This window comes from Myotis brandtii, unplaced genomic scaffold, assembly GCF_000412655.1.
Source record: "Myotis brandtii unplaced genomic scaffold, ASM41265v1 scaffold681, whole genome shotgun sequence".
In the NCBI taxonomy this organism is placed as follows: domain Eukaryota; kingdom Metazoa; phylum Chordata; class Mammalia; order Chiroptera; family Vespertilionidae; genus Myotis; species Myotis brandtii.
In genome coordinates, this window is record NW_005370660.1 from 1,114,877 (window position 1) to 1,132,896 (window position 18,020).

An 18,020-nucleotide genomic window follows, 5' to 3' on the forward strand; every position below is an offset into this window, starting at 1 on the left:
TAATGTGGGGATAAGGACACATATGTAATAACTTAATCAATAAAAATTAAAACAAACAAAAAACAAAACAAAGTAGAGATATATTATGATACTGGAATATATCGCAGAGCCTCTTTGGGGATGTTCTGGGAACTCCTTGTGCATGTGGGAAGATTAGTTTACTCAAAATGACGTCCTGTAGATATAAGAGGTTAAGAAATTGGGTGAGATGATTGAGGAGAAGCCATTTTTTGGAAACCTGTTACTTTCCAAGTGAAATGGTTTCCCTCTTATCCAATATACAATTTGTTCAACTTTTCTATTCCTCCAGTCATTTGTGTTGGCTCTAAATATAACACTTTCAGAACTGTCTGTGAGGATGGTAGAAGGAAATAAGGATCCTTCTCCCAAACGGTTTTCAGCTCATCTCTTCATTAGCTGGTGCAGATAAGTACAATAAACTAATATTCCCTTGGGCTCTGTTGTCTTAGAAAGAACATGTACTCGGGTGGAGAGAATGTTCAGATGAATGGGGACACTCCCCATGATGGCGGCCATGGAGGAGGAGGAGGACATGGGGACAGTGAAGAATTGCAGAAAACTGGACGGTAACTGAAGGGTTCTTTTGTCATTCACGATGAGGTTCTCCTTGGATCTAAATTTCCCTTCATCTTTCTATCAGCATTTTATTCACTGTTTGCATATTCATTCAGCCAACAGATATTTATAGTTACCTAACAGTCACAGCCACTGGGGATGCAGCAGTGAACTGAACAAAACTCCTTATCCTTATGGGTCTTACTTTGTAGTGGTGGAGACAGAAAGTGAGCAAATCAAGGAATGTGGTGATGCTTTTATGTGGGGAATCAAAGGAGAAGTAGGGAGTTTGCCTTGTGAGAAAGGTGTTTTAGATAGGGTGGCCAGCGAGGGCCTTAAAGAGAATTGTAGCGTTTGAGGAAAGTCCTGAGGGAGGTGGGAGATAGACCATGTAGACGTGGGGTTGGAAGAGGGGACAGCAGAGCACCTGGCATGTGCTAGGCTGGCGCTGTGGCTGGTGTGACTGGAGTGGAGTGAGGGAGGGGGTGTGAGAGACAAAAAAGAGAGGTTCTGGGTAGAGTGTACGGCAGGAAGAATGTGTAATGTGCCAATCTTACACATGTGGCTTTCATGATTCCATCTCTTCCCTGTACACTTACTCAAAATGGGGTAACATGTTATAGAAATACATGAGTAACTCACAGGTCCTGTTTTCCAGAGAGGGCAGTTGGGGAATCGGGTTTCCCAGATTGCTTTGGCTAAATCTCTTTTCATGACAATTCTCCCTCCTCCACTGCTAGGTTCTCCATTTCATTTTGGGTTAAGTAAAATTTCAAGTTGGGTACTCATTTTATGAAAATATGTCTTTTAAAAAACACTACAGACTGAGATGTCATTCTTCCATATTTCACCTTTGCTAAATGCACCGAGTGTCTGCAGTTTGCCTGGCCCTGTTCATACTAAGATGTGAGATTTGGCTGGGAGGGTGAGTTGACTGATGCATAAGTTAGCTGACCTGCTAACATTTGTGGTGGGAGTCAGCAGGCAATGCTGTTCTACCACCTACCTGAATGGCTTCCTTGAATCTGAAACATCTTCAGATTCTTACCCCAAAGTCACCTGACCGGGAGACCCCTTCTGGCCACCATCATATTTCAACCACTGCTCCTCTCTCATCTAATAATCCTGTTCCCCACTTAATTTCTTCCTTGATTTTCAGCAAAATGCATTTTACATATTTTGTCTCCTCCATACAGAAAGTAAACTTCATGAGAGTGGGTATTTTCTTTTCTTTTCCATATCATTCACTTTTATATTTCCAGCACCCGGATTAGTTTTGGGTATATCACAGATGCTCAATAAGCATTTGTGGAATGAGGAATGAATGAATGAATGAATGAATGAATGAATGAATGAGGCTGGAAAGGAAGCCATGGCAAGATTATAAAGGTCCTTGTATGATCTGCTCGCATGTTTGGATGATTTTCTTCGGATGGTGAGAAGTTTTAATTTAGCTCAACAATTCACTCTCATCTAAAGACCAACTGTCTGGTCTTTAGGGAATGTGACACCTAATTTGGTGACTAAAAAAGGGGAAGATAGAAGAAAATTTATTCTTCCACAGTTTTCTGGTTTTATCTTAAGTGATTAAATAGTACCTTGTTCCTTCAAGCATGCGTTAAGTACACATTCTTTGTGGTTTAATAAGTTATCTCTTGGTTAATTTGATGGTAATTTATGTTACATCGTCACATGTTTGCTCTCTCCTTACCCAGGTTCTGTGGTGGACTAATTAAGGACATAAAGAGGAAAGCACCATTTTTTGCCAGTGATTTTTATGACGCTTTAAATATTCAGGCTCTATCAGCAATTCTCTTCATTTATCTGGCGACTGTAACTAATGCAATCACGTTTGGAGGACTGCTTGGGGATGCCACTGACAACATGCAGGTGGGTTGGGTTTGGGGGAAGACACAAATAGTACAGCCCAGATTGCCTTCCTCACCCTACAGCTCAGTTAGTAGCAGATGGCCTTTCAGTTACTCAGCGTGATTTTCCTTTTTTTGCTGGATGCTGCGTTTTACTTTGCTTCTGGCCTGCTGCTGTATTTCCAACATTTTAGTAATTATAAAAATAGCTTGATGAAATCTGGCTTGAGTCACAAGTGGAGAAAAGAAGGGAAGGAAATGAGGATATACAGTTCTATTTGGGCAAAAGCATATCGGCTGCTTTAATTTGATGCAGGGCACAGGTTTACATCTTCTACTACCTTGAATGTATGGGCCATTTTGTTAAACTTGATGACCGCACTCTTTCCAGAAATACATGGTCATCTTCATTGTACACCTGAGCCAACAGAATCATCAACTGAGGGATTTACTCAAGGGTGGATTTGCTTATCTGTCAGTGGAACTCAGCATTAAGAAATACAAGATAAGAGTTGTTTCTCTTATTCCTGAATCTACTCCTTAAGCTGTAAAAACTCTGAATTGATTTATTTTGTCTGAACCACAATACTTTGGTGACTTAGCAGGTGGCATTTGCCTTCCTTTTGAATCAGTAATACCTAATATTTTAGTGATAGGAAAGATACTTCAGATCCTCTTAGTCAATCAGAAAAATATGTACAAAACTACTTTTATTTCATCCAGTCATTAAGAAAAAAAGTAGGCATTGTGGGAGGTACTGGACACAGCGTAGTGAGTGAAGGTGATAGTCTTATGTAAAGAACCAGATTCAAGCCCGTTTCTAATTCTGTCCTTCTCTTTTACGACTTATTACTGTTTAACCTATGTGACATTCCTCAGTGCTGCCAGCCAACTTATTAAAAAAAATACAGCTGATTCCAAATGATTGCTTTTCTTCCACTTCTATTTTCTTCCCTGGGCACATTTATGTTTTCGATTTCTGCCTCAACACAAAAATAAGAAGGAGACTATCTTCATTGCTCCAAGTAAAAAAAAAGAATCTATTTTAAACAAGTGTACTTAGTTTCTTGAGAGTATATTTTATCTCTTACTGTTCATTTATTGCTGCATAGCATATTATCCCAAAGCGTAGGGGCTTGAAACAACCATTTAATCTCTCATAGTTTGGGTGGTTGATGGACTCAGATAGTTCTCTCTTTGGTCCTCATACACTTGCAAGATGGCAGCTGAGGTTGGAGTCATCTGAAGGCTTCTTGACTCACAGGCCCAGTGCCCAGGCTGGATGTCTGCAGGAGCTGGGACTGAGGACTCTCCACATGACCTTACCACGTAGCTCGCATGGGCTTCCTCACAGCTGGGGCCGTGACGACTCCTGAGAGGCCACGTTCTGTTGGAAAGGGGCAGTTGCCACTCATCTCTGCTTCTTTCCACATGAAAATATACTCAGTATGATTTCATTTTCTGATTTTCAAAGAGAGGTTGAAATTTAAAGTTCTTATGTGAAATCTGGTGATTTAAAAATACTGGTACCTAATTGACATTTTTAAAATATATTTTTATTGATTTCAGAGATGAGAGAGAGAGAGAGAGAGAGAGAGAGAGAGAGAATGAATGAATCATCAATGATGAGAGAGAATCATTGATTGGCTGCCTCCTGCTGGAGATCAAGTCTGCAACCCCAGCATGTGCCCTGACTCAAACTGAACCACAACCTCCTGGTTCATAGTTTGATGCTCAACCACTGAGCCATGCCAGCCAGGCCTGATTGACATTTTAAAAATAACACTGTGCTGGCCAGAGAGCACTTGTCTGTGTGTTCCCAGTGGTAGGCCTGTGGCACGAGGAGTAGACAGTGTGGCAGTAGCAGAGGAAGTATGTGAAGAAGGTGTGCTCCTCTTTTTTCCTTTCATAAGATAGAAATGAAAATTTGAAGTTAGAGCAGTGATGTCAGTAGGAGACTTTTTATAACATTTGACTATATTCAAATGGGATAGGTACTCTTCATCCAAATGAGAGCATTGTGATAACTAAAACATAAACTTCAAGGAAATAGGTAGAAAAAAAAGGAGATGTGATTTTGAGAGTAGCAAGAACAAAATCACCTTGTCTTTCAGAATATAGAGATTTTTTTGTGCAGATTTAAAAAATATTTTTCAATTGCAGTTTACATTCAGGTTATTTTGTATTAGTTTCAGGTGTACAGCATAGTGGTTAGACAATTGTATACTTTACAAAGTGGTTCCCCAATATTTCAAGTACCCACCTGAAACTGTACATAGTTATTATGAGATTATTGACTATATTCCCTTATGCTGCACTATCTCTGTGACTGTTTTGAAATTACCAATCTGTAGTTTTTAATCCCTTCACCCTTTTCACCCAGTCCCCCAGCCATGCTCCCCTCTGGCAATCATCAGTCTGATGATCTCTGAGTCTGTTTCTATTTTGCTTGTTTATTTTTTGTGCAGATATTGTTTCAACACTTTTATATTCATGAACGTTCTTCTTATTGACATCCTTTGTGTTGTTTATTGCCTTAAATTTTTAAAAAATCATTTAAATTTTTTTAAAATTACAGTTTAAACTATGTAATTACATTGGTTTTCAGTGTACAGCCCAGTGATTAGACATTGCATAACTTACTAAGTTATCATCCCGATAAATTTTGTACCCACCTAACACCATACATAGTTATTAGAATATTATTGACCATATTCCCTATGCTTATTGTTTTTTTAAAAAATCAACTGAATTGAACTCTTTAGCTTTAGAACACTCTGTATCTGAGATGTGACATCTGTTGGTCTATTGTCCACCCCTCCTAGGTGAGTTAAGTTCTATATGAGTGAGTTCTGGGAAAATAAAGGATTCTGTTGTATAACATGAAATGAGTATTCTCCTCTGTGATAAATTACACAGGAAAAGCCTTGCTGGTGGTGTAAGCTGTTTTCTGGGTTCTGAAGACTTTAGGAGAAACATAAATACTTTCCATGGTCAGGATGTTAAAAATGACCATTTGCTAGGTGTTACTCCTGGGAGTTGACTTCATTCAAAGTATCTAATTAGCGAAAGAACTACAATTTGACACTTCTGGAAGTCACAGTGTGTGGCAGAAACACTGAAAAAGTGGGCTAGAAAATTAATGATTGTTAATATATATTTGTTGAACTGAATAGTCTGTTATTAATTTCTTTTGGTTGAACTACTGCTATTAGTAAGTGAATACTCAGATATAAGCACTGGGTTTATAAACCTAAAACATCTGTGTAAATAGAAATTAAGTAGTACATGCACACATAATACCCAACTCAATGGTTATATAGTGATTTTACATATTCTAATATGTTAATATGAAAAAATTTACATGTAGTAATCATATTAGGTTTTCTTATAATGATAGATGATTATATATATGTATGTATGTGTGTGTATATATGTGTATTTATATGTTTATATGTATACACACACATAATATCAACAGATATATGGATATCAGTAATTATCGATATATACAATGCATATAGATGTATGTATATACATATATATGTGTGTGTATATATATGTGCACACACACACATATGTATGTTGATTTGATCTCTGTTAAGGACCAAGGAGTGAGGTGACCTGAGATGCTGAGAGGACTCGGCACTGAGAGGGTATGAGCTATAACATGCAAAAGAGCTGATGCTCCGGCAGTGGAAGTCTTGACTTGGCATCAGGACAACAAAGTGTTCTGTGGATTTGGTGCTAAGGCCCAGGTCATTTCACAAGTCTATGGCAGAGGTTGATTCATTCCTTTGAAAATATTTACTTAATGTCTACTGTGTGCCAGACACTATTTTAAGTGCTGGGGAAACAGATAAGTGACCAAAATAGATAAGACTCCTCTTCTGACAGCATTTACAGTCTGGGGTGTTGATAGAGCTATCTGTTTCTCTGCCCCCAGGAGATAACCATAGTGGTGTGTAGGGGGCTCATTTAGGGGGCGAGGTCCTCTGGCTCTATTTCACCCTCTAAACAAGCGGTTCTCAACCTGTGGGCCGCGACCCCTTTGACGGTCAAACGACCCTTTCACAGGGGTCGCCTAAGACCATCCTGCATATCAGATATTTACATTACGATTCATAACAGTAGCAACATTACAGTTATGAAGTAGCAACGAAAATAATTTTATGGTTGGGTCACAACATGAGGAACTGTATTTAAAGGGCCAGAAGGTTGAGAACCACTGCGAGTCTGAACAGTAGATCAATACTAAGCAGCAAAGCATTGACACAGCCTGAAATAATCTTCAATTATATCACATGTCTTTATAAATGTGGCAGTGGGTTATTCTCAAATGTACAAGCAGCTGAAATGAGTCAACTGAAAACAGTGTCCTTGCTTTTAAAGGCAGACAGCTCAGAGATGGTTCACATAGGGCCTTTATTGTCAGGCTACAAATAGACACGGGCGCTGGGTAGAAACATGTTGTAAAAACACAGATGAGTCACTGCATTGCTGTTGTTTAAGCACACTCTTCCGCCAGCTTCAGTGCAGGAGGTCTTGCCTACTCAAAGATAGGAATTCACATCGAAGCATTTATTTCATAGATGAAATATGTGTGTATATAATAATCCCATGTATATAATAAGGCATATATATATATATTTAATAATTCCATGTACATTTACATGATATATATGATAATGTCCCCATCTATTTGTATACACACACACACACACATACACAAACACACACACTTCACTAGAAGCAGGTCTGGGTAGTCTTATGGATCATTTCCCATGGACCTGTGTTCAAAATAAGACAGTTGAAGCTATGATGGCTCCCAGTATAACCAATTTATAATGGCCACATAGATGACTGTACGATTTCCCCAACATGGCACTTTGTGAGGCCTCTGTGGCTTCCAGGGTGAGTATTCACAGCTTGCTTGTTAATAAGCATGGGCGAGGTTTAGCTTGGGCTTCCGCTTCTTCATCAAGAGTTGACCTAACATTCATCTAGGATCCAGCCCAGGCTGGTACTGTTTTCTGTTCTTAGTGTTTAATAAGAGCATGACCTTTTTGAGATCTATGAATTGTGCTGACACTTGTTATATTCGTATGACTCTTACCTTTGTCAGTAAGTCCCACCGTAATAACACTCAGGCCCCCTGCCATGCTGTGTGAATTAAACAAGGGCTTTTCAGCTTCACCATCCTGAAAATTTGTCCTTCCCACAATTGAGTTCTGTGATCATCCATGTCAATTCGCTGCATTATATTTACATTCTTGGTTGCCAAGCAAGTATACTGTTTTATCCATTTAGATACTTTTAATTAAATCGTTAAACGTCGACTTAACAAATATTTATGGATAGTTTAGTCTTTGGGCAGGATACTGATATAGAGAACATTTTTTGATACTTCATGGCAAGTTTTTGTGTTATTTAAAAGTTGTTTAGCTTTGCCCTAACCGGTTTGGCTCACCTGGGAGCCTGCGGACTCAAGGCTCCCAGGTTCGATTCTGGTCAAGGGCATGTACCTCAGTTGTGGGCACATCTCCAGTGGGGAGTGTGCAGGAGGCAGCTGATCCATGTTTCTCTCTCATGGATGTTTCTGATTCTCTCTATCCCTCTCCCTTCCTCTCTGTGTAAAATCAATAAAATATATTTTTAAAAAAGTTGTTTAGCTTTATGAAACAAAGAAAAGTATTTTAACTTAAATCTACATTGTTAATTGTGAATGACTGAGCATAGTTTAGAGTGAAGAAATGAAGAAAGCCACTTTATTTTTTTTCAAGAGTAAATATAACCCTATATTCACAACCTTATAGCAAAAGAATACAGTAAGATTTTTAGAATTCTGTGAATTTTGTGGTATTTATGGACCCCAACCGAGCACATTTTAAGGGAATTTGTCTCATAATAAGGAACATTTATAGCTGGCATCTCCAAATTTGAGGCTTTATTTTAACATACTGCTGTGCTAAGAATACTTAATCAATCTGCTTAAGTTGGAAATATATCATTTCTTATTCACATGACAGACCTCGATGAGATAGACATTTCTTTATGAAGCTGATCGTGTGCAATTTATAACAGCAAGGTTAAAGCCAATTGGTAATTGCTTCACTATAGTGAGGGTTGTCTAGTAATTTCAACTTACCTAAATGTTGCACTTTAGTACCAAAATCCATTTCTTCCTGGAAGTGGAAATGTGAGATGACATGTTGGTTCCTTGAACTAGTCTTCCAGACTAGGGAGGTAGTCAGAGCTGTTTGAGTAAGCAAAGTAAATGTTCCTGACAAAGTAAGGGGCTCTGCATTGTTCAGCTGCCTCCAAGGTCTGCTGGCCATTCCTTCTCCCAGGAAGAACTTTAAATCATTTGCTTCACTTCAGGTGCAGCTTCTGAATTAAATCTGTTTGATTACAGTTAAGTCAGTTATGCCCGGTTGGTATGGTTCAGTGGTTAAGCATTGACCTGTGAACCAGGAGGTCACAGTTTGATTCCCAGTCAGGGCACATGCCTGTGTTGTGGGCTCAATCCCCAGTGGGGTGTGTGCAGGAAGCAACCAATCAATGATTCTCTCTCATCATTGATGTTTCTATCTCCCCCTCTCCCTTCCTCTCTGAAATGTGTGTGTGTGTGTGTGTGTGTATGTATATATATATATACACACACACACATACATACATACTAGAGGCCCGGTGCATGAAAATTTATCCACGGGAGGGGGGTTCCCTCAGCCCGGCCTGCCCCCTCTCACAGTCCGGGAGCCCTCAGGGGCAGGAGGTGACCTGGCAATCAGGGGAAGGCAGTGCCGCATCACACCTCTGCTGCTGCCACTGCCTGCCAAGCAAGCCTCGGCCAGCCCTGATTACCTGAGCCTCGGGCTTGCCCTGGGTGACTGGGGGGCTGAGGGGACTAGGGGACTCTGGAGGCAGGCATGTGGAGTGGCCGGGCCCGGCCTTGCCGAGTACCGGCCACCCTGGTGGGGCTGAGGGGACTGGGTGCCGCCATCTTTGAGGATGTGACAGTCAATTAGCATATTCCCTCCTTATTGGCTGTAGGTGCTGCCATCTTTGAGGGCAGGGCAGTCAATTAGCATATTCCCTCCTTATTGGCTGTGGGCGCCACCATCTTTGCAACAGCGTGAGGGTCAATTAGTATATCCCCTCTTTATTAGATAGGATATTTAAAGTTATCATTTGTGCCCAGATTTTACTTACCAGAATTTGTTACCTCTATTTTCTTGGTGATCAGAAAATGATAGTAATTAGGCTGGTTAGGGATGCCAAGTGTTGAAAATTTCTAGAATTATTTTGCGTTTGGCTTAAAATTAGTTTGAAATAACTTTATTTTTGTAAGATGTAATTATGCATTGTAGAAAATGCAAGCAATACAGTAAAACTAGGTAGAATGTAATTTTCCCCTTATACTTATCACCCAGAAATAACCATTATTAATTTTTTCATGAATACCTTCCCATACATTTTTCAATGCCTGTACAAACAGACTAATATATAAGATTTTATATAAATGAGATAATAAATATACTATTTCAAAGCATGATTTAATGGAAGTCTTTTCACTTCAGTATGGATCTTGAGAATCATTTTTAATGACTACATCTATTTGTACACATAATACATGTGCTATAATTTACTTAATAAACCCCCTATTAGTAGGCTTTCAGTTTTCCCCAATTTTCTCATCTGTAAACAAAGGTTATGCCAATTTATACTTCTATCAATAATGGACAAGATTGCCCACTTGTCTACACCCTTGCATGAACAGGATTTCTCATTTTTGTTATTCTGAGGGTTGAAAAATAATAGCTCATTCTTATTCAGTTCAAATTTATTTGAATTTTAGTGGGGGGTGAATATCCTTTCACATTTTTATTGACTACACTTTTCTTTTTATCCCAACTTGAGTATATGCTTGTTGATTTTAGAGAGGAGGGGGAGGGAGAGAGAAAGAGAGAAACATCGATGTGAGAGAGAACATTGATTGGTTGCCTTCCTTACATGCCCTGACGAGGGATGGAAACCCCAACCTAATGAATGTGCCCTGATCGGGAATAGAACCCGCAACCTTTTGGTGTATGGGATGACCCTCCAACCCACTGAGCCACACTGGTCAGGGCAGGCTATCTATTCTTATTTATATCTGTGTCCTTGCTGTATTTTCCTTTTACCCATTTGGTTTTTTCCCATTGACTTGTTCAAAACTTATGTAATAAGGATATTTTCTTTTGCTTCTCAGAAATATCACAAATATATTTTTCCCAGATTTACTGTATGCCTTCTAACCTTATTTATGATTTCTTTTGCTGTATGGATTCCAACTTTTATGTAGTCAAAATATTCAATGTTTTATAGTTTCTTATTTTCATGATATACTTAGAGAGGTTTCCCTACCCCAAGATCAGAAAAATATTTACCCACATATCTTAGGTCTTTAATGTTTTCCTTTGAATTTTTTATCCATCTGGAATTGATTTTTGTGTAAGGTTATACAGGCATTTGATGTTTGGGCACTTCAGACGATCTAGATACATACTCCCAGCTCTTCAAACAAAAAGACATTGATTGTAAAGCCTCCCTGTCTTGCCCGTCCGTCCTGTTAGGCTTGGAGTTGAAGCTCTTTTGGCTCATGCTTTTCTTCAAGTGGGGAGCTAATTTGTCTTTCAAGTCTTCCCTCTTTTTTGGTCCCTGCTGGGCAGTGTGAAGAGAAATCCTGTTTATGACGACAAAGCATTTTTAGGCAGAGTAGGTGGCAGTAAGGATTTGCCAGCTGTAGTCTGTCAGAACAGAACTCACTGATTTATAGGCTGTAGCTACTCAGGTGAAATAAAAAATGAGGGTTGGATATCCAATCTTCTTTCCCCTGTAGATGAATGGTCGGTGTAACTGAGCCTTAACTATGCTAGTGGTGGTTCATGTTTTGAAGAGGGGGAAGGTTGCTTGAATGCGACTCAAAATTAGGCCACGCGAGAATCACCTGGGGAACTTTGAAAGCATGCTGATTCCCTAGGCCTGATCTTCTGAGGTTATGATTCAATTTTTCAAGGTAGAGATAAAAAAAAAAAACAGTCCTATTTTTTCTTAAAAATTTTTTTAGGTAATTTGCATGTGCCTAAAATTTGATTATATACTTGTATCATTTCTCCTCTCATTTTGATCATGTGGCTTGGCTTATGCTGGGAACCTGGCGTCAAAACTGCAGGTAACAGCACTCACTACTGATGTCCAACAGTGATGTTTAACTGGCATTAGGCTGCATCATTCTTCTTGGCTAAATTTCAGAATCAAAGACTTATCTAAAGAAATTTGGTTTTATTATTCAACATGCTACACAGTTTGCATAAGTTACCACGGGCAGGGACTAGATTTTCTCTCTTTATGGTTGGAAACATTTTAGTGTTGTTGTTGATTTTAAAGCTTGACTATAACAATAATGTTGGCGAATGCTTTATCATTTTCTGACACCAACGTATTTTATTTTCCAAGTTTCACTTGGTTGAAAGTTGTCAAAGAAACAGAAAATTCTTTGTTTTGGGGGGCCGTTGTGCCATTTTTCTCTTTCTGTTATTACGACTGGATAATCACGGGAACTAACATTTTGCTGTATCTCTACTTTATTCTTAGCTCTTTATATATTACTAGAGGCTCAGCGCATAAAATTCATGAGCAGGTACTGTCCCTAGGTGTGGTCTGTCATCAGGGCCATTTTCCCTGGCTGCCCACAGCCGGCCCTGAAACCCGCCGCCACCCTTTCACCATAGGGTGATCAGTGCCTGATGGCCAGGGGAAGGGACTGAGAGGTTGGCTGTTACTGTCTGCTCACCAGCCCTGCCCCCGCCATGGGTTGCCCTCCGTGTGTGGGACGACCGGTGGGGCGGGGGCCTTGGCCTGGCACCGCCTGCATCCCCTGCCACCCACCCCTGGTTTCTCGTTTGTCATCAGGCGATCGGAGCCTGCCGGCCAGAGAAAGGAACCGAGAGGTGGTCAGTGTGCCTCATAGTGACTTGTCCAGCAGTCGTTCTGATCGTTCTGCCTTTAGGGTCAATTTGCATATTATCCTTTTATTATATAGGATTCTCTTATTTAGTCCAAATGATTATCCTGTAAATAGCCATCAATGTTCCAGAAGAGAGAATTAGGAGTTAGAGAGTCTGGTGACTAGTGGAGCAGATATTTAAACCCAAGATATTCCTGACTCCAAGACATGCTGTTTGTGCTGAGCCACCTGGAAGTGACCTTGGACATCATCTAGCCCAACTTCACCTTATATCTAAATAAATACATTATGTCTATGTTACTATTCATCAAAAGTGTATTACCTGCCAGAGGCTATGCTAAGCACTTTATATACATTATCTAACCTATTACATATATTAAGCCATAGGGAGATTAAGTCACTAGCTTAAAGTCACTGAGCTAGTTATTTAATGGTACAGTCTACAGGTAAACTTGAGATTGTCTGAATCCTGAGTCCATGGTTATACTACATCAGCTCGATGTTTATCTGCAACATGAAAAAACTAAATTTGACAAAGGTTAAGTGACATTCCCAAGATCATCAGCTCTTTGGTGGCAGAATGAAGTCTAGACTTTAGATTTGCTGCCTGCCAGTTGTGTGTTCCTTCTACTGTTCTGCAGTGGGCGACACTTGATCAGAAATGACATATGATAAAACCTAACCAAAATGGAGTTGGAGGACTTTATGGCACCTGATTCTGCTACACATCAGAGCTCAGCCATCTGCATTCTCATGAGTTGCTATGGAGTTTGCTCGTCTTTGGGAAATGAGGTATAGAAGTATCTTTCTGAGATATAGCTACTAAAAATATGCACATCCACCCATTATTTTCCTTTTTTATATCAGTGAACACTGAATATAGTAAATCAGAAAAGGGATTTCTGATAGTTCACTTTATAAATGGCTTTAAATTCTAGGTACAATTAAACTACAGTTATTCAATGCATGAGGTGTTTTTTTTTTTTTTAAATTTCTGTATTGTCAAGAGTAACATGTCAAAATATGGTGAAAATAGTTCTTTTCTGAGAAATGCTGGAAGCATCTCTAAGTTCAAGCAAGTTTCTTTCCAGTGCAGTGTGTATAATTAATCACCTTTCTCTGTTTCAAAATTGTCAGCCACAGAATGGAAACTTTAGCACTTACCAAAGGATCAAGTACTGAAATAAAAATAATCTGCCTTTTAGTTGTCACATGGCATCCATAAATCAAAGCCATTTTCTGGAAGAAAGTTGCTGTTATCTTTACTGAATGTGCAGCCATGGCTGTTGACCTTTGATAAGTGGAACGTAGGGTGTGATTTGGGCATTTCTTCTTGGATTCCTGTAGCGCTTCCCAGATGCCTGCAGAGCTCGCGAGGTATAGTGTATAGCATGATGGGAGGAAGACAAATATGAGGACCTTAGGAGGCCCTGTTCCTACCCTCACAGTTACTAATGGTGATGTCAGACCAAGTAGAGATTCTTAATCTCACATTCCTCCTTCCTTCCTTCATGTTCTCTTTTGCACCCAGGCCTTGCTGTATTTTGACCCTGCAGTAGTGATGAAAAATAGGCACCCCATGCTTGATAAAGAATGATGCAGGCCAAAAAACTTTGCCTATCACATATACTCAGTGCAGCTTGTCCCACCACATGGAGCATTCCAGTCCTACCCTTTCATGTAACACACATTGAAGTAAGTCATGAAAAAGAAAGGTAGATGATAAAGACCCCAGTGTCAATGCACAAGGAGTAGAAAAACTGTATGTCCAAGAAAATCCGAGGCACAGACACATCTTTTCTCCTTGCTAAGGGTGACGTAGTGGTTTGAAAGACTTGTTGTGCCTCATTGTTGTACCAAATGTGGATTTGTTCATTCATTTAACCTCCTGAAACTCAGTATCTTCACATGTAAGAGATGAAGACTGATACTAATTGGTTGGGCATAAATTAGTCGCTGCATAAATGCTGCCTGGTTCTGCTACCTTGCTTGTTATTCTGCTCCCTGCCCCTCTTAGTAAGAAAGGAGTGGACACTCTGATTACATATGGATTGGCTATAAAATAAGATGGCACCTTTCAGCCATGCAGTAGATTTCACATCTCTGGAAACAGGGTCTCTTTCTGCCAGACTTCTTAGATAGAAGAAGAAATTGTTCTGAATCATTTCAGGATGTGTATACTCTTGGTGTGAGAAGCCAGTCTTATTGTCATCCCCATCCCCACCCCAGCTCCATTGTTACATGGTGCTACGCTAAAGGATTTGTGTCTGTTTTCTGAATTAAACTCTATCTATAGAAGAGAAGGATGTCATTTTAAGGAGAATATTGCTGGCTCTGAAGCTGTATAAAAATTTGTGCTCAGTAATCATTATAATAAGGGTCTTCTAGGATGGCTTTTGAATGGAGATAGCACTTAGTGTATTTCAATTTTATTAGTTGATTAGAAAACACACCAATTTATTTGCAGTCATTTTATTTATATTATATGAAAGTGAATGAAAAGTTGCGGGAGAATTTTGGGGGCAGTGGAACGAGGTGACTTAGGGAGGCTGATAGGTGGATACGTTAACTGGGGGGTCGGGGGGAAGGACTGGGAACATCTCAGATTCCCAGAGAGCCAGTCTGCTCCACTCAGAGGGATGTTTAGATTTATGTAAACACTAGAGGCCCATTGCTCGAAGAGATTCGTGCAATAGGCCTTGGAGAAGGCAAGCCTCGAGGCTTCTTTGCTCCAGCTGCAGTGGAGAAGCCAAGCCTCTTCAGTCTTCGGTTGTCTTCAGTCTTCAGTCTTCGCTCGGGCCAGAGCCTTCAGTCTTCACTCCGAGCCTGCATATGCAAAATAACCCTGCATCTTTGTTGGGTTAATTTGCATACTCATCCTGATTGGCTGGTGGGTATAGTGGAGTGATGACCAATTTGCATGTTTCTATTTTATTAGTGTAGATAAGTCATGCTTCTACAAACAAATAATTATTGTTCAGTTGAAGAGGGAAATCTTCCTAGTACCATTTTCTTTAGTATACACATAAAGTTACAGGGATCCCCTAATTCTCCCTACTATATAAATTTATTTACCACTAAATATATTTATGTGTTTTAAAGCTGTAGAATATCTTGACTCATTTAAAAACTATTTTATCTTACAGTTTTTGTGGTTCAGATTTACCGCCTTACATAAAAGGTCTCTGTCATATTTTTATATTTAAAAATCCTCTCTTGATAGAGTACCGTCTTACATTTATAAATGGACCGTTTTACAAATAAATGTGGGCTTCTCTAACTGAAGTTTGAAATGATGAAAAATATAGGAAACAGGCCAGTTTGCTACCATTTGAGGCACTGGTCCCAAATGATGCGATTAAGTTAGCATAATTTTGTAAGTCAGTGATGTTTTGTAGCTCATTTATCTTTGCTCTTGTTTTGCTAAAGGAAAATAATGGGTTGATTTTCAGAGATGTAACTCCAGGGCGATGTGGCCACAAAGGTTTAGCTATGATGTCCCTGTACATTCACTTCCTCTAAGATAAAGTAAATGGAAGCTCCTGTCTAAGTTGGCATTGGACAATGAATATGTAATAAGAATATTTTTGGAATTGATGTCTTAGAGACTGCAGGTTGGAGGGCAATCTACTTTGTGTGTTCCCCTTTGCTCCCCTCTGCACTTAAAAGCTTTCCTCTAAAAAAATAGCGTTTGTGCATAAAATGTCACTGCTTATAAGAACCAGCTATGTGCAAGGTGAAATCAGGCTAAAACAACACTGAAGGTCACCACAAAGACTAAAACACCGTCCAAAGGGCTACATCACTTCTCCCCACTCGGCGGGATTGTATAATGTAATTTTATGTGCAGAGGCTTCAGGTATTGTTTTCCAAATGGGTCAGAGTCATCTTCCGCCTTCTGTAGTCAACCACCTGTCATTTTAGTCACTTTGTTCTTTGAGCAATTCAGCCATTGGGGTAGGGAGGAATGACTAAATCGCACGCATGGTAAAATAAATGATGATACTTGTATTGGTAAGACTCTATTGTTCGTATCTGTTTGCTATGTTTGCATGGCCCTCGTAATAGCATATCAGGTGGCCTAATTTCCCTAGTGACACCAACACAAGAAGAAAAATGCCATGCATTTTAACACCTGTATTTTTTTCCTACTAGGGCGTGTTGGAGAGCTTCCTGGGCACAGCTGTCTCTGGAGCCATCTTCTGCCTCTTCGCTGGTCAGCCCCTCACTATTCTGAGCAGCACGGGGCCTGTTCTGGTTTTTGAGAGGCTTCTATTTAATTTCAGCAAGTATGTACAGACACATCTAATTGTACATTAGGACTGTGTAACTTAGAACATCCGTAGTCTAGATGGAGCACAGGATAGTAGTTCAGAAGACCAGAATATGGGAGTTGTAAGCCATGGAGGGTGAATGGCCCTGAGAGGTTAGGTAGTCCAATAGTCATTTTAAATCTGATTCCATGAGGCCCATGTCTCCCCCATTATTGCCCCTTACCTTCCTGCTTGGGCTCCTTTGCCCTCTGACTTCCCGTTGGGTTTGGTGGAGTGTGGAGCACCCACAGGACAGGAATGAAGAGAGGTCAGGATATATGTCTGCCTCCCCACCTCCCTGTCTCAGCTTAGCACCCTTGCCTGGCAGTGGCTGGTCCCTTGAGTGCAGCCCCTGTAGGGCGGCTCCTACACCCTGTTTGTAGCCCTCAGCAGGGTCTATTCCTTCCTTGGCCTTTTCAAACCAGGAGGTAGGAATGGCTTCCTGATGTTGCTGGTCCCTGTAAATAGCCCATTTATTAAGTTGTTCTCAAAACCCCATTTGAAAATGACTTCTACTTCTTGCCATGACCCTGACTGACACACCAGAGATAGGAAATGTCTTGTTCGAGGTCACATGGCTCATTCATGAAAGAGACTGGCTGCTCCAGTGGTCCTCTGCTCCTAACCTCCCCTACAGTGTTTTTAGCTACAGATATATTGTAGCACTCAGCTGAGTAATAACTAATATTTGTTGAGTGCTGACCATGTCCCAAGCATTATCTTATGTGCATTACATATACTCCCTCATTTAATTCTTGTAGCAGTCCTGTGAGGTAGGGCCGTGTTCTGCTTGATCGATGAGAAAGCTGGCGTGGAGTGGGTAAGTGGATTGCTAATGGTTACATCACCAGTCGTTGGCAGGGCTGGGATATGAGTCCCTGCTTTCTAACTCCATAGCATCCAGCTCTTACAGAATCACTAGACATACTAATGGGCATGATAATTATGATATTAATATTTTCTTTTAGAAATTGACGGATCATTGTAAGAAGGAGAAAATCAAATTAAGCAAATTATCCAAGTGGCCACATTAGCACACAAATGAGTTTGAAATAAAATTGGGTATTCCAGCCTCTTTCTAATGAACTTAATACCTTTAAGAGAGAATTGCCTTTACTGGCAGATCTCAACCCTGAAACAGATTGAAGAATTTCATAAAACTTGCTAGTACTCCTTGTTGGAATTTCTATATTATATTATTATACATTTTTAGTATTTTAATGTTAGAAATGTCATTACTTGTATTATACCTCA

At 39.9% G+C, this 18,020-nt stretch overlaps 1 protein-coding gene across 8 annotated transcripts in view; it reads left to right on the forward strand.

Moving 5' to 3' along the window:
- SLC4A4 (solute carrier family 4 (sodium bicarbonate cotransporter), member 4) overlaps positions 1 to 18,020 on the forward strand; it is a 311,607-nt gene that overhangs the window by 227,946 nt on the left and 65,641 nt on the right. For all 8 annotated transcript variants that reach the window (XM_014529484.1, XM_005881630.2, XM_005881629.2 and 5 more), the window contains 3 exons: positions 471 to 587; positions 2,292 to 2,466; positions 16,609 to 16,742. In XM_014529484.1, coding sequence (XP_014384970.1) covers positions 471 to 587; positions 2,292 to 2,466; positions 16,609 to 16,742 — 426 coding nt within the window. The remainder of the gene's footprint in view (positions 1 to 470; positions 588 to 2,291; positions 2,467 to 16,608; positions 16,743 to 18,020) is intronic.